Here is a 21,326-nt window from a genome sequence, read left to right as displayed (position 1 = left end):
CCTGAGTACTTATGTAAGCGTGTACGTCTGTGAAGAGAGAAGTCAACGGTCCAATGGATATAGATGGCCTACTTTTAGGAGGGACGGGAGAGCGGCAGAGAGAGTGAATGCAGGGTACAATGCATACTTATGGCATTGTCAGAAGTCTAGAACATTCCTCTGGATGGAGAGTGTGTGTGTGTGTGTGTGTGTGTGTGTGTGTGTGTGTGTGTGTGTGTGTGTGTGTGTGTGTGTGTGTGCACATGCGTGCGTGTGTGTGTGTGTGTGTGTGTGTGTGTGCATGCGTGCGTGCGTGTGTGTGTGTGTGTGTGTGTTCCTCGGGCTGTGCTGCTGGTTCTGTAGTGTCTGTGACTTCATCATAACATGACATCAGAGGCTTGTTGTCTTCATAACATGACATCAGAGGTCTGTTGTCTTCATAACATGACCATGATGTGACATAACATATGGAGGGGTAACATAACATGGTAACTTTGCATTGCTACAGTAGACTGACTGGTGCAGTACAGGAACTACTAGTGTTGAAAGAGTGATATTTCACAAAACAAAATATGATTTGATGCACACACAGTATATCTCTATTTGATGATAGGATCTAGTGTAAAAATGTTTTACCCCAAAATCTATTTTCCTTTCAGTCAATCAATGAAATGCATTTTGTAAAGTTTTTACGTCAGCAGTATACAGATACCCAGCCTAAAACCCCAAAGAGAAAGCTATGCCTGTCCCTTATCCTGCATTCAAACAGTTGTTGTTATTGTTTCTAAGCTCTGCCATACCCGTCCAGCAACTCTCCAATGATCTGGGTCAGGTCACACTAGGACAACTAGTAAACAACTTCCCGTCACTTCCTAGTACTGATCCTCTTACAGACTGGGGTTGCCTGGCAACTAGCCTCTGTAGGCCAGGACAGTGGACACTTGCGAGAAAGTAGTACCATAGATGCTCTTATAATGCCCCTTGATACTTGCAGGCGTTGGAAGTACTTAGAACCCAGAGTAAAAATATTTAAAGGATACATATTTGATAAGTGAGCTTTTAGTCAACTCAGTCTCCCATTGTTGGTGCTGTTTGGATGCAATTAAAGGGCCAGTTCAGTGAAAATGTTGATTTGCCTGTGTTTTATAAATATTTCCCCACTATGAGGTTGGTATAATACTGCGAAATTGTGAAATTAATGATACTGCCCATTTCGCTGTTTGAAAAGTCAGCTTGTTTTGCCTGGGTGGGGTTTTGGTTACATCACCAGGCGGTGTAAGTTAATAGACCAATAACAAAGAAAGTTTGCCCTCCTCTCTGCCAATAACAGCTGGTGTCAGGTTGCATATCCCCTACCACTAGGCTCCTCCAATTAGGCCCCTCACTCAGACCACTCTCAGACAAACAATTCTTGCTTGAGAAATTGCTTTTTGCTGAGAAGCTATTTTTGTTTCTTTTTGATAATGTTTTATTAAAAACAATCACAGTAAGGTACTTCATTGTCACCCAGAAATGATTTGATATTGAGTTAAAAAAAAAAGGTTTTACTGTGACTCTAACTACAGTGCTCAGCGAGGGAAGTGTAGCGTTTCCAGGAAGTGTAGCAGTAGGCGATGTACTGTATGTGACATGAGGTACATCATGTTCCAATGGGTAACGGAAAGCATTTTGCTGTGGCAAGCATTTCACTTCACCTGCAATAACATCTCCTAATATGTATATGTGACCAATAACATCTCCTAATATGTATATGTGACCAATAACATCTCCTAATATGTATATGTGACCAATAACATCTCCTAATATGTATATGTGACCAATAACATCTCCTAATATGTATATGTGACCAATAACATCTCCTAATATGTATATGTGACCAATAACATCTCCTAATATGTATATGTGACCAATAACATCTCCTAATATGTATATGTGACCAATAACATCTGATTTGATTTGAAAACATGTTTCATTCATTTAGTTACCTAACTAGTGTTAATGTACTGTATTCTGTTTGAGGAAGGAAAACAGAAAAAGGAATACGTTTGACAGGAAGGGTAAGGGTTGAGGGTTGAGGGTTAGGGCTGAGGCTAGGGTTAGGGTTAGGGAAATGGCTGGGGTTAGGGTTAAACCGAGGTGTGAACATGAAGCTAGGGTTAGGGAAATGGCTGGGGTTAGGGTTAAACCGAGGTGTGAACATGAAGCTAGGGTTAGGGAAATGGCTGGGGTCAGGGTTAAACCGAGGTGTGAACATGAAGCTAGGGTTAGGGTTAGGGAAATGGCTGGGGTTAGGGTTAAACCGAGGTGTGAACATGAAGCTAGGGTTAGGGTTAGGGAAATGGCTGGGGTTAGGGTTAAACCGAGGTGTGAACATGAAGCTAGGGTTAGGGAAATGGCTGGGGTTAGGGTTAAACCGAGGTGTGAACATGAAGCTAGCGTTAGGGAAATGGCTGGGGTTAGGGTTAAACCGAGGTGTGAACATGAAGCTAGGGTTAGGGAAATGGCTGGGGTCAGGGTTAAACCGAGGTGTGAACATGAAGCTAGGGTTAGGGAAATGGCTGGGGTTAGGGTTAAACCGAGGTGTGAACATGAAGCTAGGGTTAGGGAAATGGCTGGGGTTAGGGTTAAACCGAGGTGTGAACATGAAGCTAGGGTTAGGGAAATGGCTGGGGTTAGGGTTAAACCGAGGTGTGAACATGAAGCTAGGGTTAGGGAAATGGCTGGGGTCAGGGTTAAACCGAGGTGTGAACATGAAGCTAGGGTTAGGGTTAGGGAAATGGCTGGGGTCAGGGTTAAACCGAGGTGTGAACATGAAGCTAGGGTTAGGGTTAGGGAAATGGCTGGGGTTAGGGTTAAACCGAGGTGTGAACATGAAGCTAGGGTTAGGGAAATGGCTGGGGTTAGGGTTAAACCGAGGTGTGAACATGAAGCTAGGGTTAGGGTTAGGGAAATGGCTGGGGTCAGGGTTAAACCGAGGTGTGAACATGAAGCTAGGGTTAGGGTTAGGGAAATGGCTGGGGTCAGGGTTAAACCGAGGTGTGAACATGAAGCTAGGGTTAGGGTTAGGGAAATGACTGGGGTCAGGGGTAGGGTCAGGGTAATGGCTGGGGGTAGGATGATTCTCCAAGAACACCAGGGAGAATTGTCACTTGTTTTCCCCTTTCTGCAGATTCTTTGTGCAGAGTGAGAGAGAAAGACAGAGAAAGAGAGTTGAATACATGTATTCATTCATTTGAGGGGCAGTATGCATGGAGTCTGTTGGGACACTGAGTTCCAAGTCTTCCCTTACATCACCCCTCGTGGCACGTGTTGGTTTGTGTGTGTGTGTGCACGTGTGTGTGTGTACATGTGTGATTTTCTTCTCTTTTTTCTGTAAATTTTTTTGTTTGTTTGAGAGATAATGAGAGAAAAGGAGAGAAGGGAGGGTGTAGGGAAAATGTGGCATTATGGGCCATGACACAGTCTCTGTTCTCAAACTACCTCCTAAATCCCTCTCTGCCTCCCTCCATTCCTCCTCTCTCCTTCCATCCCTCCTTCCCTTGGTTTTATCCTCAGAGAGCCTTACACTACATGACTATCAATGACAGGGCCGTAACATGAGATAATACGATGATTAATTATTTATTCTCTGCCCAGCTCAACACATCTGTAGGGGGTTGGGTTCCAACAGAACCCTCAGAACATTTGGAATGTTTGGGTTCCAACAGAACACTTGGAACTCTTTCATCAGTTCTCATGCCAGGGTGTCTGTGTCTGTGTCTGTGCCTCACCCTAACTCAACTCTTACCTTGCCTCACCCCCTGGCCCAGCTTCACTCTCTTAGGTTAGCATCGGTCCTACCAGGGTTGAGCACATTCAGGAAGTAAACTGAAATTCAAATTCAATAATGGAAAAAAGTGCATTTATTTTCAATGATTTGTCAAACAACTGAAAAGGATAAGCTATTTATTAAAAAAGTTGTTTAATTTATGAAGCTTAAATTCAAATAATTTCCTGAATTAAATTACTTCAATTTGAATTGACTCCAACCCTGGCTCTTACAGTAACCAACAGTAACCAACAGGTACACATACTGAGGTCAGCCTTCTCATCCCTGGGTGCTATGTCAACATTGCACCATTTGGCAAATACCAACAGTTTATGTCCTTGAGACAGTGCGTCCAGTGTAATCATTGATCATGCATCATCATGAGTGGGGGACTTTTTTGAGTGGGCAAATGTTTGTATTAGGCCTACTGCCTACTGTATGTGTGCGTTTCCAATGTAGCACAAGAGTAGATATCTGGCTTTGACATCAGTCCACTTAGGCCTACCTATAAATCTATGGAAATAGATAGCCTGACCCTGCATCAACTACATGCCTACATGCTCCGGTCCGCATCTCTCCTACAGCAACAAACAGGTACAAATACAGACATCGGCCTTCTTATCCCTTGATGTTCTGTCAATATCACACTGTGCCCATTATGAGTAGTAATAATCAATATGATGAAGCTTGGATGTCAGTTCACTGACCCTTTTAAATAAATAAAAACACTATTTATAAAAAAATATTTAAATCCATGCTTGTGTTCAAACTGTGATCCGAATATGATGAGATGTGTTTGTGTGGCGTTTTGTCGAAACCCGAAGCCCGGTATGTGAACAAACAGACAGATGTGAGTTTTAGATCACATTATCATGTGGATTTGGAATCAAATGTGGTCTGTTATGACGGTGAGAGACAACATAGTCTGTACGAATGAGAGTGGGCGTGTGAGAGAAAGAAAGATTGACGGAGGGAAAGAGAGAAAAAGAGATTAAGCGAGAGAGAGAAAAAGAGAGTCATAGAGACAAAGAGACAGAGCGAGAGAGAGAGAGATAAACAAACATAGTGATGAGCTCCATCTGACATAATGTGGGTGAATCACCACAGTGCGGCTGGGTTATGTAAAGAGATCCCCCCATCCCTCCTGCCTGCCTGCCAGTAGAACAGAACACAACCGCTCTGTGAATAACACCATCTGACCAACAGCAAACACAGTCAAGTCCATGGGCCCCATCACATTCAGCAGATGCCCAGATGTGGACCGCAGCAATGCAATGCAGCTATCTCCCCATTCTCTTGTTGGTGCTAGTTCTGCCCATCAGCAAGGGAGACTATGTTAGGGCTGCGGTCAATGCCACCGTACTTGACTCCAAAGGCAATCCAACTCAAACTGTAACCAAGGACGATGGCTTGTATGGCTACAATTCACCACAATTGGAGCGGAAAGGAATCGCGATTGCACCTGCACCGAATCATGGAGTGGTGGAACGCCAGGGCTGTGACCCCTACACACACTTACTGGTTCCCCCCGGACAGGACACTGGGTGGCCCTGCTGCAGCGTGGCAACTGCACCTTCAAGGAAAAGATATTCAACGCCCCCGTTGTGCTCGTCCACAACAACAGCTCCCAGGAGGCCACCGTCCTAATGGCCCATGAAGGTACGGCTGATACGGTGGCTGTGATGACCACCGAGTATACGGCAAGGAGATGGTGGGCCGGCAAGAGAGGAACCTGGCGGTGCTGGTGACCGTCGTGGTGGGCTGGCGCGTCTCGGGCAAGAACATCAACTTCTCCACTAGAGGAAGTGGAGGCTACACCACGTTCGTTACTGCCATGTCTTTGTGCTTAATACCATTACACCTCTGTTTTACCACTTAGATACTCGAAGTACAACCAATCAAACCAACTAAGAAGTGATGTACTTGATATGCAGTGGTGGAACTAGAGTTTGGGTGGGAAGGGGGGTCCATTGACCATGACATAAAATGAGTGTGTGTAACCCTAACCTGGCGTCTAAGGAGCATGAATGAATCCTATGATTGCTGATTAGAGATAGAAGTGATAATTGACTTAACCCAGAGTTCTTCAATGTGACAGATAGTGTGGTCCAAAAGGGTTACTTCACTAGAATTCTTTAACGTGAATAGTTAGTGTCTCTACCTTGGAACTGCAGCTCAATTTCTCTCTTTCTTTCTTTCTTTCTTTCTTTCTTTCTTTCTCTCTCTCTCTCTCTCTCTCTCTCTCTCTCTCTCACACACACACACACACACACACACACACACACACACACACACACACACACACACACACACACACACACACACACACACACACACACACACACACACACACACACACACACACACACACACACAGTATTCACATTTTGGAGAGACTTAAGGTCACTCTGTTGTCATGAATATATAATCTGAGTCTATAAGTGTTGAACATCCAAAATAGTTTCAGAAAACGAAGCTCAAGCACCAAGGAGATGAGATGCATTTGTGTGTTACATAAATTACATAGTTTATTTATTTAAAATAGTACATTTACAAAAAACACACTGCAATTTGGCATACCAGGTATCAAGCAGAAACAGAGTTGAAAAATAAAAACAATTTTGGTGTCCATCAATATTACAAACGTACAGTATCATATTTATGCTCATATATATTATGTTAACTAATAGCAAAGACAATTCGCCTAATCAAGACCAAATGAAATCTGTGTGACATGATACCCTTTGGATTGATCATTTTAGAATGTCAGTGTACTAGCTAGCACACAGTGCAGGTTTTAATCATGACCAGAGGGACCACCTAAGTGCCAAATTATCCTAGGTAGATTTAAAACAGCATAATTCTGCGGTTCTGGTGAGAACTGGCTAAATGTTTCACAAACTCATCCATGTTGAGGGAACTTGCCCTCCATGACTCAACACTGAGAATTCTGAGGTGACTTAGCCTATAGAGCTGAAAAAGTTGCTCACACAAAGTGTTGTGTGAGCAAGGAGGCCTACAAACCTGACTCAGTTACACTAGCTCTGTCAGGGGGAATGGGCCGAAATTCCTCCCAACTTATTGTGGGAAGCTTGTGGAAGGCTACCCGAAACATTTGACCCAAGTTAAACAATTTAAAGGCAATGCTACCAAATACAAATTGAGTGTCTGATCCACTGGGAATGTGATGAAAGAAATAAAAGCTGAAATAAATCATTCTCTCTACTATTATTCTGAGTGCTTAGTTCCCTCCTGTACTCCCAGTTCACTCACGACTGAGTGGCCAAGCACGATTCCAACACCATCATTAAGTTTGCTGACCACACAACAGTAGTAGGCCTGATCACCGACAACGATGAGACAGCCTATAGGGAGGAGGTCAGAGACCTGTAGTGTGGTGCCAGGACAATAACCTCTCCCTCAATGTGAGAAAGACAAAGGAGCTGATCGTGGACTACAAGAAAAGGAGGGCCGAACACGCCCCCATTCACATCGATGGGGCTGTAGTGGAGCGAGTCGGGAGTTTCACGTTCCTTGGTGTCCACGTCCCCAACAAACTATCATGGTCCTGTTGGGTTCTGAGAATATGAAATATACTTATTCATGTCACTGAGGGAGAGAGGGGTAATGTGTAACGTTTACATTATGTCAGGATATGTTATTGTTAGCCATCAGGGCATCTATGGGAGGAGAAGAGACACAGTCTGGTACGAGTCAATATGACAGCCTTTAGTTAGGGAGGAGTGAGCACTTTGGGGCAGAGATCAGGTCAGATTAAGTGAGGAAGGTCAGATATCACTAAGGTTCTGTCTAGCAACAGAGATGCACTGACTGTTCAGATGTGTAGGAGGAGACTCAGCATAGGAGAAAGGGTTAAATATCAGTGCTTGTGTGAATATGTCTTCTGTCTGTCCAGCTGTTCGATCCTCTGGAAGAATAAACCTGGTTTAAGCTTTCATAGTGTCCGTCGAGTTCTTACTCTGATATTTAGAAACTAACAGTCCAAACACACCAAGACAGTCGTGAAGAGGCACGACAACACCTTTTCCCCCGCAGGAGACTGAAAATATTTGGCATGGGTCCCCAGATCCTCAAAATCAAAAAGTTCTACAGCTGCACCATCGAGAACATCCTGACCGGTTGCATCACCGCCTGGTACGGAAACTGCTCGGCCTCCGACCGCAAGGCGCTACAGTGTGTAGTGAGTACGGCCCAGTACATCACTGGAGCTAAGCTTTCTGCCATCTAGGACCTATTACCAGGCGGTGTCAGAGGAAGGCCCCAAACATTGTCAAAGACTCCAGTCACTAAATTCATGAACTGTTCTCTCTGCTACCCCACGGCAAGCGGTACCGGAGAGCCAAGTCTAGGTCCAAAAGGCTCCTCAACAGCTTCTACCACCAAGCCATAAGACTGCTGAACAGCTAATCAAATGGACCACCCGGACTATTCACATTAACCCCCCCCCCTTTGTTTTTACGCTGCTGCTTCTCGCTGTTTATTATCTATGCATAGTCACTTTACCCCTACCTACATGTACAAATTACCATGACTAACCTGTTATTTTATTGTGTTACTTTTATTACATTTTTTACTTTAGTTAATTTAGTAAATATTTTCTTAACTCTATTTCTTGAACTGCATTGTTGGGCTCGTAAAAAAATACTAAATGATAAAAAATAAAAACAAATATTTGATGTGTGTGTGAATGGTCCAACACACAAAGGACATCCAGCCAACTGGACACAACTGTGGGAAGCATCGGAGTCAACTTGGGCCAGCGTCACTGAGAAACGTTTTCAACACCTTGTAGAGTGCATGCCCCGACGAATTGAGGCTGTTCTGAGGGCAAACTGCGGGTGCAACTCAACATTAGGTAGGTGCTCCTATTGTTTTGTACACTCGGTGTATACGTTCTTGCGCTTACACTTGCACTTCTCTTTTGTTACTATCACTGACTTTGTTGATATTGTGGAACAGTTTGACTTACTATGACTGTGATATGTGGTTGGCTTACCTACCTTAAGATGAACGCATGAACTAAGTTGCTCTGGATAAGTGTCTGTTAAATGACTAAAAAGCCAAAAAATGTATCACTTCATAATATCCCTATAGAACAGCGACATCTAGTGGTTAAATTATACATTTGCGCTTCACTCGTAAGTGAACACATTTATTGAATTAACTTACATTTTACTTAGAAATGAGAAACAACTCAATCATGCAGAGTCAAATAAATGTATTAAAATGAGCAAATTATACAAATAAAACCTTTGAGAAAAGTTTAAAGCACTCAATGACCAAGGTGATATAAAATGTATGAAGTTACGAAATATATTAATATGAAAAGCCTTGCAAATAAATACATTTATTCAATTGGAAATGATACAAAATGGATCTGCTTGGTGTCTTTTCAATGTGGTTCAGTTGACGTGATCTGTCTCCATGAAATTAAGAAACTAGTAACTTTTACCACATGAAAAGTTGATATCTTAATCAAATCTTAACCTTAATTCAAGAAACATCTTAGCCTTAATAAAAAATAATATCTTTAGATAATTTACAGGAAATATTAAGATCCATAAATATAGTGTTGGATTTTGGAAACAACCCATATTTGTATGAAGTTCCTTATACAATGTTTCAGCCAGAATGACACTCCCCAGTGACACAGCCTGTCTGCTCAAACCCTACACCCCAACCCGAGTACTCTGTTCAGTCACCTCTGGTCTCTTGCCCCTCCCTACCTTCAGGCTCTGCTCAAACCCTACACCCCAACCCGAGTACTCTGTTCTGCCACCTCTGGTCTCTTGCCCCTCCCTACCTTCAGGCTCTGCTCAAACCCTACACCCCAACCTGAGCACTCCCTTCTGCCACCTCTGGTCTCTTGGCTCTCCCACCCCTACAGGAGGGCAGCTCCCGCTCAGCCCAGTCAAATCTCTTCTCTGTCCTAACACCCCAATGGTGGAACCATCTTCAGAAAACATCTGAAACCCTACCTCTTCAAAGACTATTTTAAATAATCCCCCTCCTCACCTCGAGCCCCCCTCTCAAAGAAACATTAAAGAAATCCCAAAATCCTGAACCAACACTTGCTCTTGACTCCACCCCCACCTTTCTATCTCTGACATTGCTGATAACTACTTTATTGAGGAAAAGAGAACTTACTATGACTGTGATATGTGATTGTCCCACCTAACTCTTACTGTAAGTTGCTCTGGATAAGAGCGTCTCCTAAACGACTAAAATGTAAATGTTTATTTTTAGTGTTAAGTCAGTCTGTAACTGTAAGACTCTTCATTACTTTAGCTGTTTATAGTGTGTGGACAACGTGTGTGTGTCCACTGTATGTCTTTGAGTAGTCTCCTCTTCATCCATGATAACCCTACTCTGCCTAGTAGTTGCGTGTGCACCGTGTGTGTGTTGATTAGATTAGTGTGCGAGTGAGAGAAAGAGAGATAGAGAGAGAGCGAGAGAGAGAGAGAGAGAGAGAGAGAGATAGGAGATGAGAGAGAGAGAGAGAGAAAGAGAGGAGATGAGAGAGAGAGAGAGAGAGAGAGAGAGAGAGAGAGAGAGAGAGAGAGAGAGAGAGAGAGAATGAGAACCAGAATGAGAGTGTGTGTATACAGGTACACACATATTAGTGTGTATGTTCTCACACAGCCCCAGTCATACCCATCCTCCACTCCTCTCATCATGTGTGTCTCTTCATGTGCAGGGCCAGGTGGTCTGAGCGGGAGAAGGCTCTCTGACACTGCAGACACGCGTAGGGTTTCTGACCCGTGTGTTTACGGTAGTGACGGGTCAACTCGTCCGAACGGGCAAACTTCCACCCACAGCCCTCCCACGTACAGTGGTATGGTTTCTCCCCTAGGGAATCAATAGCACACAAAAGCAACCCGTGTCAAAATCAGTTGGCTCATAAGGGACTTGTTTTAAACACTCCGCAGCAACTGTAGTCCCTCTGTTGATACAATGTGTTGATAATTCATAGTGTAAATTCTATTCTGTTCAATAGGGTTAATGCAATCAAAGATCCTTGGGACGTCCATACCCTAACCCCTATCCTTAACCTAACCCTAACCCAACCTTAACCCTTACCTAACCCTAACCCTTTCCTTAACTGTTTTACATTTCAACTTCAATGGGTTGACGTCAGAGTTGGGACGTCCCAAGGATCGTTTAGACTTTTTCTATTCAATAGCCATTACTACTAAAAACCATGAATCATTATTCATCCATATGAAGTTGTCCATCATGCAGTTCTTCTGCCTATTATCCATAATGTATTCTAATCCCTAGAATATGCATTAATGCCTCAATATCTGTGTAATGTGTTCTAATCTCTGTATTCTTACCTGTGTAATGTGTTCTCTTATCTGTATTATTACCTGTGTAATGTATTCTAATCTCTGTATTCTTACCTGTGTAATGTATTCTAATCTCACCTGTGTAATGTATTCTAATCTCTGTATTCTTACCTGTGTAATGTATTCTAATCTCTGTATTCTTACCTGTGTAATGTATTCTAATCTCTGTATTCTTACCTGTGTAATGTATTCTAATCCCTAGAATATGCATTAATGCCTCAATATCTGTGTAATGTGTTCTAATCTCTGTATTCTTACCTGTGTAATGTATTCTAATCTCACCTGTGTAATGTATTCTAATCTCTGTATTCTTATCTGTGTAATGTATTCTAATCTCTGTATTCTTACCTGTGTAATGTATTCTAATCTCACCTGTGTAATGTATTCTAATCTCTGTATTCTTATCTGTGTAATGTATTCTAATCTCTGTATTCTTACCTGTGTAATGTATTCTAATCTCACCTGTGTAATGTATTCTAATCTCTGTATTCTTATCTGTGTAATGTATTCTAATCTCTGTATTCTTATCTGCGTAGTGTATTCTAATCTCTGCATTCTTATCTGTGTAATGTATTCTAATCTCTGTATTCTTATCTGTGTAATATATTCGAATCTCTGTATTCTTATCTGTGTAATGTATTCTAATCTCACCTGTGTAATGTATTCTAATCTCACCTGTGTAATGTATTCTAATCTCTGTATTCTTACCGGTGTAATGTATTCTAATCTCTGTATTCTTATCTGTGTAATATATTCTAATCTCACCTGTGTAATGTATTCTAATCTCACCTGTGTAATGTATTCTAATCTTTGTATTCTTATCTGTGTAATGTGTTCTAATCTCACCTGTGTAATGTATTCTAATCTCTGTATTCTTATCTGTGTAATGTGTTCTAATCTCACCTGTGTAATGTATTCTAATCTCTGTATTCTTATCTGTGTAATGTATTCTAATCTCACCTGTGTAATGTATTCTAATCTTTGTATTCTTATCTGTGTAATGTGTTCTAATCTCACCTGTGTAATGTATTCTAATCTTTGTATTCTTATCTGTGTAATGTGTTCTAATCTCACCTGTGTAATGTATTCTAATCTCTGTATTCTTACCTGTGTAATGTATTCTAATCTCACCTGTGTAATGTATTCTAATCTCTGTATTTTTACCGGTGTAATGTATTCTAATCTCTGTATTCTTATCTGTGTAATGTATTCTAATCTCACCTGTGTAATGTATTCTAATCTTTGTATTCTTATCTGTGTAATGTGTTCTAATCTCACCTGTGTAATGTATTCTAATCTCTGTATTCTTACCTGTGTAATGTGTTCTAATCTCACCTGTGTAATGTATTCTAATCTTTGTATTCTTATCTGTGCAATGTATTCTAATTGATGCATTCTTACCCGTGTAATGTATTCTAATCTCTGTATTCTTACCTGTGTAATGTATTCTAATCTTTGTATTCTTATCTGTGCAATGTATTCTATTTGATGCATTCTTACCCGTGTAATGTATTTTCATTGATGTATTCTTACCTGTGCAACGTATTCTAATTGATGTATTCTTACCTGTGTGTGTGCGGAGGTGAGCCTTGAGGTGGGAGCTCTTGGTATAGGTCTTACTACAACCTGAGTATTCACAGCTGTGTAGAGCAGCTCTCTTCTTCGCCACAGTCCTGCGGCCATTCTTCCCCTCCAAGCCACCAGGGGGAACCCCTGAGGAGGTGATAGCTAGGTGGGGCTGCTGGTGCTGGGAGTAGGGGAAGTGGTTGGAGGAGGCTTGTTGGTGGTGGTGGCCATGGAGATTGTAGTCCCTCTGGTTGCGGTATAGACCCAGGTGGTGGGGGTAGTTTTGGAGGAAGCTGTAGTGGTGGGTTCGAAATTCAGAGGTCATAGAAGTTGTCATGGAGACAGGGGCTTGGAGGAATCTGCCATCTTGAAACGTCACCATGGAAGTGTGTTGTTGGGGGTAGTAGTGTCCCATTCCAAAGTCCCATGATTTGGCCTTAGTGAGGACAGCAGTGGCTCTATCTCTGCCATGTCCCTCCTGGTTGCCTCCGGGGTTGAAACCATGCTGGTCCACGTTTGGTTGAATGGGGAATGATGATAATGATGATGATGAGCGAACCTGTTGGTTGTAAAGTTCTGGTATGCCTGAACCAATGGTCTCCAAGGGGGTGAGCAGCTCAACCATCAGGCTACTGCTGCCCGTATGAAGCCTGTCTGGACTTATTTGGTCCGTCAACACCCCTCCTCCATCATGGTAGAGTCCAGTTTGGTCCGGTTGAAGAAGACGCTGAGTGTTGTAGTCCAGAGAGGGGTTCAGCTCAGGTGATGTGCTGCTCCAGTCAGACAACAAGAACTCCATGTCCCATGAGGTTTCACTTTCATCGTCCAGGTGAGGAAGAACTGGCTGCTGGTCACTGGTGTTGCCAGGTGACGTCCTCTTGGTTTGAGAGTCCAGACTGAGAGCGCCATCCTCAAATTTCCACTCCTTGTGTGACAGTACAAAAACATCAGTTCATATCGAGCCTCTCTTACTAACTTCACATAAATGTGGAAATAACCAAACAACACCCACTAACAAATTAAAATAACTATTTTATAATTAAATCCTACTTTTGTAGTAACTTTCCAAATAAAATCCATTTGATATTTGAACAGATCTTAAATCAAAATCCACATATTGTATTAAATGTGTTTGGGGATATGAGGGATATGTGCTCACAGGGCCTCCTCATTGCGAGTCAAAACATTTTGTTTAAAGAAAAGTTGATGGCGTTTAGACACTCTGCCGTTAGCCCCAAGACTCACCCTCTTAAAACAAAGTTATACAAGTGACAACACTTTTAATTGTTTCGGCAAAATGTAGAAACCAAATAAAAGTAACAAGAGGAATACGTACCTTCATATTGTCCTTAGAGTGAACAAAGTTTGAGAAGGAGCTGAAGGATGGAAGCACAGCAGCTTGTGTCCCAGCCATCTGACCAGTTAGACGTCAACTTCACACAGGTTACAGTGGTGACAGTAATGTGAGGTTTGTCTTTTCTTTTACATGACCATCTCACAATGGTTAGACTCTTGCAAACTGTAAGTAACCAGTCATCCTGAAAACAGTTACACCTGTCTGTTGTCCAGTTTGACCTGCCAAGTAGCCTACTTTCTTTTTACGGCTGTCCTCTCTCCACTCTACCCGTCAACCGTATCCCCCCCTCTTTCTCTCTCGGTTGTGAACGTGACTTCAAATCTTCTCCGTTCATGTATCTTCTGATGACCGTTGGGGGGTGGGACATAAGTGTGTGTGTGTGTGTGTGTGTGTGTGTGTGTGTGTGTGTGTGTGTGTGTGTGTGTGTGTGTGTGTGTGCGTGCGCGTGCGTGAGTGTGCGTGTGTTCTATGCCAACTCCATTTCTTACTCCAGTCCTCTCTTCTTAACCAGGAGAAAGAGTGAATGAACAGTTGTATCTCCCCCCTCGCTACCCCTCCCTGTTTTTTTGATCCTGAGCAGAAATCTATGGCCAGCAAAACAATTCCAAAGAGAAAGAGAGTTGAAAAAGAACAACAAACAGATGTAATTCTAGCTAATGAATGTTATGGACTTTGTTTTGCACAAAACAACTGAACATGTCATTTCAAGTGTATTGGAGTTGTTGTTTCTCTGACATGTTATGGCGTACAGTGCCAGCAGAATATCATTCTGACATTGGCCTCTTCATTCAGCTTCATGAACCAACTCAAACTCCCCTCCCCCACTACTAAAACTACTACACACACATTGAGCAGCACACACACACCTCTGGGACATGTGGTTCTGAGAAGACCTGTGTGTCTAGTAGGTGATTATGTGTTAGGCTGTGTTTATCAGTGTGCATGGGGGCCCAGAGAGGCCCCTGTTTGACAACAGATAATGGTGCTGCTGACTACTGCCTGTCCCTGCTGACTGCTCCATAACACAGATAAAGACTCTCTCACTCTTTTTGACAATCTTTCACTTTCCGTCTACAGAGGAGTATTACTTGGGAAAAAACCTTGTGTTAGAAAGGAGCTATGTAAGCTTGTTATGAATGCCCTATAGCCACTTTTTACAAATCCTGTTTATATTATGGCACCGTCATTATAACGAATTGGTGCTATCATTGGTGTAATAAAGTTCAATGTACTGTATTGGTACACATGAATTGTAATAATAATCAGATTATATTCATGCAAAAAAGCTCAAGGACACAATGTTCATATATTCCAAGCAATTCAATTATTTTTCATTGCAAGTATTGCTTCATGCAAATATATCCAATGTTTTGCTCTGTGTGTGAGAGAGATGCAGGCAGCTCAGGTGGGGCTCTGTCATCCTTGGGAAGGTTGGAAGAGCTGGTCCGAAATGTCCAAACTCCCCTGAAAAACCTGATGCACTTTGTTTTCTTCTTTGTCTTCGGGTGGACAGACAGACAGACAGAAAGAAAATATCAGTGTTAAAAAGAACTAAACAACACACATCTATTATGAACACACCAGACATCCATAGTAAATGATGATAATCACTCAGAAATGTTATTTTCTTTTGGATTAAATATTTTAAGAATTGTAGCTAGGTGGTTCTTATTTCTTATTTCTTCACCACCTGTTTCCCCACCTCCACACCCTTCTCCACCTACTTCCCAACCTCCTCCACATCCTTCTCCACCTGCATCTCTTTCTCAACCTCCACCTCCTTCTCCACCTGCTTCTCCCCCTCCACCTCTTTCTCAACCTCTTTCTCAACCTCCACCTCCTTCTCCACCTACTTCTCAACCTCCTCCACATCCTTCTTCACCTCCTTCTCCACCTCCACGTCCTTATACCCCTGCTTCTCCACCTCCATCTCTTACTCAACCTCCACCTCCTTCTCCACCTGCTTCTCAACCTCCTCCACATCCTTCTCCGCCTGCTTCTCCACCTCCACCTCCTTCTCAACCTCTTTCTCAACCTCCACCTCCTTCTCCACATCCTTCTTCACCTCCTTCTCTACCTCCATGTCCTTCTCCACCTACTTCTCAACCTCCTCCACATCCTTCTTCACCTCCTTCTCTACCTCCATGTCCTTCTCCACCTACTTCTCAACCTCCTCCACATCCTTTTCTATCTCCACGTCCTACTCACCTACTTCTTAAACTCCTCCACATCCTTCTTCACCTCCACCTACTTCTCAACCTCCTCCACATCCTTCTTCACCTCCTTATCCACCTCCATGTCCTTCTCCACCTACTTCTCAACCTCCTCCACATCCTTTTCTATCTCCACGTCCTACTCACCTACTTCTTAAACTCCTCCACATCCTTCTTCACCTCCACCTACTTCTCAACCTCCTCCACATCCTTCTTCACCTCCTTCTCCACCTCCATGTCCTTCTCCACCTACTTCTCAACCTCCTCCACATCATCTACCTTCTCCACTACCTTCTCCACCACCTCCTTCTCCACCTCCAGAGCCTTCACCTACAGAGACTCCTTCCCCAGAGGCTCCACCTCTTAAAGATCTTCCTCCTCCAAAGGCTTCACCACCGGGTAGAGGTTCAAATATACCTCCATGTAGTCGTTGAGGGCATTCATGTTTCCAATATTATAGGTGGCATCAAAGTCCACAAAGAGCTTTGTTGACCTCCAATGGAGCTTGTGCTTGGCCACTTGGTGGTCTTGGCCAAACGCCCTCTTGTAGATCCTCATGAATTTTACACTGGGGCCGAACTGCAGACAATAGGCTGTGGTCAATGACTCTGGCAGGTGCTCAGAGAACAGCTCTTTCTCCATGGGGACATTGTCCAGGTTCTGATCAGGTTTTACGGGTTAGAAAATAAAAACATCTACAGTACACGTCAACAGTTTGGACAAACCTACAGTACACATTCAAAAGTTTTTCCTTATTTTGACTATTTTCTACATTGTAGAATAGCAGTGAAGACATCAAAACTATGAAATAACACATAGGGAATCATGTAGTCACAAAAAAGTGTTAAACAAATCATAATACCTTTATTATTTTATATATTTATATAGGCCAGGTCATCTGATGCAGCACTTCATCGCTCTCCTCCTTCTTGTGAGGTGTGTTTTGGGTCATTGTCCTGTTGAAAAACAAATGATAGTCTCACTAAGCGTAAACCCAATGGGATGGCGTATTGCTGCAGAATGCTGTGGTATCCATGCTGGTTGTGTGCCTTGAATTCTAAATAAATCACTGACATTGTCACCAGCAAAGCACCCCCACACCATCACACCTCCATGCTTCACGGTGGGAACCACAGATGTGTAGATCATCCATTCACCTACTCAGCATCTCACGAATACATGGCGGTTGGAACCAAAAATCTCAAATTTGGACTCATCAGACCAAAGGACAGATTTCCACCGGTCTAATGTCCATTGCTCGTATTTTTTGGCCCAAGCAAGTCTCTTCTAATTATGGGTGTCCTTTAGTAGTGGTTTCTTTGCAGCAAATCAACCATGAACCATGATTCACGCAGTCTCCTATGAACAGTGTGTATGTTACTGGAACTCAGTGAAGCATTTATTTGGGCTACAATCAGAAGTGCAGTTAACTCTAATGAATTTATCCTTTGCAGCAGAGGTAACTCTGGGTCTTCCTTTCCTGTGGCGGTCCTCATGAGAGCCAGTTTCAGCATTCCAGGTGACTACCTCATGAAGCTGGTTGAGAGAATGCCAAGAGTGTGCAAAGCTGTCATCAAGGCAAATGTTGGCTACTTTGATGTTGGCCACTTTTTTGGTTACTCCATGATTCCACATGTGTTATTTCATAGTTTTGATGTCTTCACTCAAATTCTACAATGTAGAAAATAGTAAAAGTAAAGAAAAACCCTTGAATGAGTAGGTGTGTCTAAACCTTTGATTGGTACTGTATATTTATTTACATTCGGGGTTTCAACTTACTGTTGAGAGTTAGAATAATAGGTGCATAAGGTGCATCAGCAGTGTCGTGTTGTTGACTATCATTAAATGTGAAGACTGTATAATATCAAATCAATTCTCTATGTGTAATTTAATTACACAATTTAACTAATCATGTATCTTTAATTAACTAGGAAGTCGGGGCACTACGGGAACATGTTGTTTATAGAGTTTAAATTTCCTGAATATAACTTTTCCGATATTTTCATATCTTATCAAAACAGTTGCTTATTAATGAATTTGACCTCATTAGTCTCATTACTGGACGTAGCAAACCCTGGGATATCTGCACGAACCTCATCATAGAATCACGAATCGACAACATACAAATTGGCTTAATTATTTATTTACTAACTAACTTAAAATAAATCACAGAATTACATAAACACACACACAAGTAGTCACACATTGGTTACAACATGATACAAAGAAAAAGTCCCTAGCTGAGGAAACCGATATGACGGCTTGGTAGACAAAGGAAAGGGGCGGGGACCGCTCAAGAGCGGGAAACTCATGGAGGATTACTACACTCATAGAAATTGCTAATACTATGAACATGAATTTATTCAAAAATAAATTGCAATTTACATATTTACAAGTGTCTGCCTTTGTTGTCCCTCTCTGCGGTTGCCGGTCCGTCTGCTGGATAGTCATGGAGATCAAAGCCGTATGTTGTTAGAATGGATAATTCAGACTACCATTCGGAAATGTTCTTAGATCAGATGCGTTTACCAGACTGAAGTATTAAAACAGCGGTTGTCTGAATGATTGTTCTTTCGTTTGTATATTTCTTCACCATTTCAACGTGAGAATGATCTCCACGTTCTCTGGTCTTGTCCTTTGGCACAGTTGCCAACCATTTCAACATGTAGCCACCGCTTCATGTTTTCTGATCTAATCTACATTTTTTCGGAGGTGGGTTTTATACTCTGTGGAAGAAGGGGCGGTTCCAGGATGCCTAATGTGATGTATGGTCGCGTGGGCGTGGCCACTGACTTGGTTAAAACCTTTATATGAAGAACAATTTTCTCATTTAGATGGCTAACTGTCACGAATCCCGCCGAAGATGGTCCCTCTTCCTGTTCGGGCGGCGCTCGGAGGTCGTCGTCGCCGGCCTACTAGCTGCCATCGATCCTCATTTCTGTTTCATTTAGTTTTGTCTGATTAGTTGCACCAGTTTTTTGTTTAGGTTGTGGGTTTGGGTTATTTAAACCCGGTAGGCCCGCCGGCTTTATTGCGGGCTTGTTTTCTGTTATTTGATGTGTGTGATTTCTGTGGAAGTATTTTGTTCTCAAACCGTTTCGTCCTGTGGTTTTGGACTGGGTCTTATTGCACCCGTGTGTGTGGCGTTGACCAACACTGTGGTTTTGGACTGGGTCTTATTGCGCCCGTGTGTGTGGCGTTGACCAACACTATGGTTTTGGGAATAAACATTCCACATATCAACTACCCTGCTCTCTGCGCCTGACCCCTCCACCCACTACTACTAGAAGTACATGACACTAACATCACATTACATCTTTTCACAAATAGTGTCATATTTACTCATTCATTTTATACAACATTCAGATAGAAAACTAATAACTGAGAAATGTACACTTCCAGAGATACCGTTATCTTGTCCTACTGCTTTCTGATGTCACAAAATAAAACAACTTCGACAGGATTGTTCTTTAATTACCCACGGACCATTCCCACATTCTCAAAATACAAATATTGTTTAATTATTCAAACTTTTGATGTCCAAGTGTCTCTCTGTGTTCCATAGTTTACATTCCAAACTCGAACACTACAGAGCATAGAGGCAGCGTATTTGACAACCTCCATAAAACAGCCGACTTCCCGCTCTCCCCCTCGACGAGAAAGAGCTCACTGTAGAGTGGACATATGAGATAAGTAATGCGAGATATGTAAACATTCTTTAAGTGGCGTTACTAAAGTGACTAGTGTTCCATTTATTAAAATGGCCAATGATTTCAAGTCTGTAGGTAGGCAGCCGCCTCTCTGTGCTAGTGATGGCTGTTTAACAATACGATGTCCTTGAGATAGAAGCTGTTTTTCAATCTCTCTGTCCCAGCTTTGATGCACCTGTACTGACCTCGCCTTCTGGATGGAAGTGGGGTGAACAGGCAGTGGCTCAGGTGGTTATTGTCCTTGATGATCTTTTTTGCCTTCCTGTGACATCGGGTGTTGTAGGTGTCCTGGAAGGCAGGTAGTTTAGCCCCTTGACGTGATGTGCAGACCGCACCACCCTCTGGAGAGCCCTGTGGTTGTGGGTGGTGCAGTTGCAGTTGGCAGTGATACAGCCCAACAGGATGCTCTCGATTGTGCACCTGTAAAAGTTAGTGAGGTTTTTCGGTGACAAGCCAATTCTTTTCAGCCTCCTGAGGTTGAAGAGATGCTGTTGCACCTTCTTCACCACACCATTTCAGTTTGTCGGTAATATGTACACCGAGGAACTTAAAACTTTCCACCTTCTCCACTGCCCACCGCTGTCCCATCGATGTGGAATGGGGGGGGTTCTCCCTCTGCTGCTTCCTGAAGTCCACGATCATCTCTTTTGTTTTGCTGACATTGAGTGAGAGGTTAATTTCCTGACACCACACTCCAAGGGCCCTCACCTCCTCCCTGTAGGCTGTCTCGTCATTGTTGCTAATCAAGCCTACCACTGTTGTGTCATCTGAAAACTTGATGATTGAGTTGAAGGTGTGCATGGCCACGCAGTCATGGGTGAACAGGGAGTACAGGAGGGGGTTGAGAACGCACCCTTGTGGGGCCCAAATGTTGAGGATCAGTGGAGTTTCCTACCTTCACCACCTGGTGGCGGCCCGTCAGGAAGTCCAGGACCCAGTTGCACAGGGCGGGGTCAAGACCCAGGGACTAAAGCTTAATGATGAGTTTGGAGGGTACTATGGTGTTGAGTGATGAGCTGTAGTCAATGAACAGCATTCTTACATAGTTATTCCTCTTGTCCAGATAGGATAGGGCAGTGTGCAGTGTGATGGCGATTGCATCGTCTGTGGACCTATTGGGGCTGTAAGCAAATTGAAGTGGGTCTAGGGTGACATGTAGGGTGGAGGGGATATGATCCTTGACTAGTCTCTCAAAGCACTTCATGATGACAGAAGTGAGTGCTACGGGGCGATAGTCATTTAGTTCAGTTACCTTGGTTTTCTTGGGAACAGGAACTATGGTGGCCATCTTGAAGCATGTGGGGACAGCAGACTGGGATAGGG

General features: G+C 42.9%; 2 protein-coding genes across 2 annotated transcripts in view; both read right to left on the bottom strand.

Annotated features, from left to right (window-relative positions):
- Positions 1–1,516, bottom strand: part of LOC139424506 (myb/SANT-like DNA-binding domain-containing protein 4) — a 1,073,247-nt gene extending 1,071,731 nt beyond the window's left edge. Inside the window, exon 1 of the mRNA XM_071176426.1 lies at positions 1,325–1,516. The gene's annotated coding sequence lies outside the window, so the exon portion shown is untranslated. The remainder of the gene's footprint in view (positions 1–1,324) is intronic.
- A 7,495-nt stretch (positions 1,517–9,011) lies between these two features.
- Positions 9,012–14,386, bottom strand: LOC139424503 (Kruppel-like factor 1). Its single transcript, XM_071176420.1, has 3 exons — positions 14,060–14,386; positions 12,724–13,648; positions 9,012–10,657 (listed from the first exon to the last, which is right to left on the bottom strand). The coding sequence occupies exons 1-3, from the start codon at positions 14,135–14,137 to the stop codon at positions 10,482–10,484; spliced, it is 1,179 nt and encodes a 392-aa protein (XP_071032521.1). The 5' UTR covers positions 14,138–14,386; the 3' UTR covers positions 9,012–10,481.
- Between the last annotated feature and the right edge of the window lie 6,940 nt (positions 14,387–21,326).

The sequence above is a fragment of the Oncorhynchus clarkii genome, chromosome 13 (genome assembly GCF_045791955.1).
Source record: "Oncorhynchus clarkii lewisi isolate Uvic-CL-2024 chromosome 13, UVic_Ocla_1.0, whole genome shotgun sequence".
Classification (NCBI taxonomy): Eukaryota; Metazoa; Chordata; class Actinopteri; order Salmoniformes; family Salmonidae; genus Oncorhynchus; species Oncorhynchus clarkii.
Note: the sequence above shows the minus strand (reverse complement) of the source record. Positions and strands in the feature narration are given on the sequence as shown.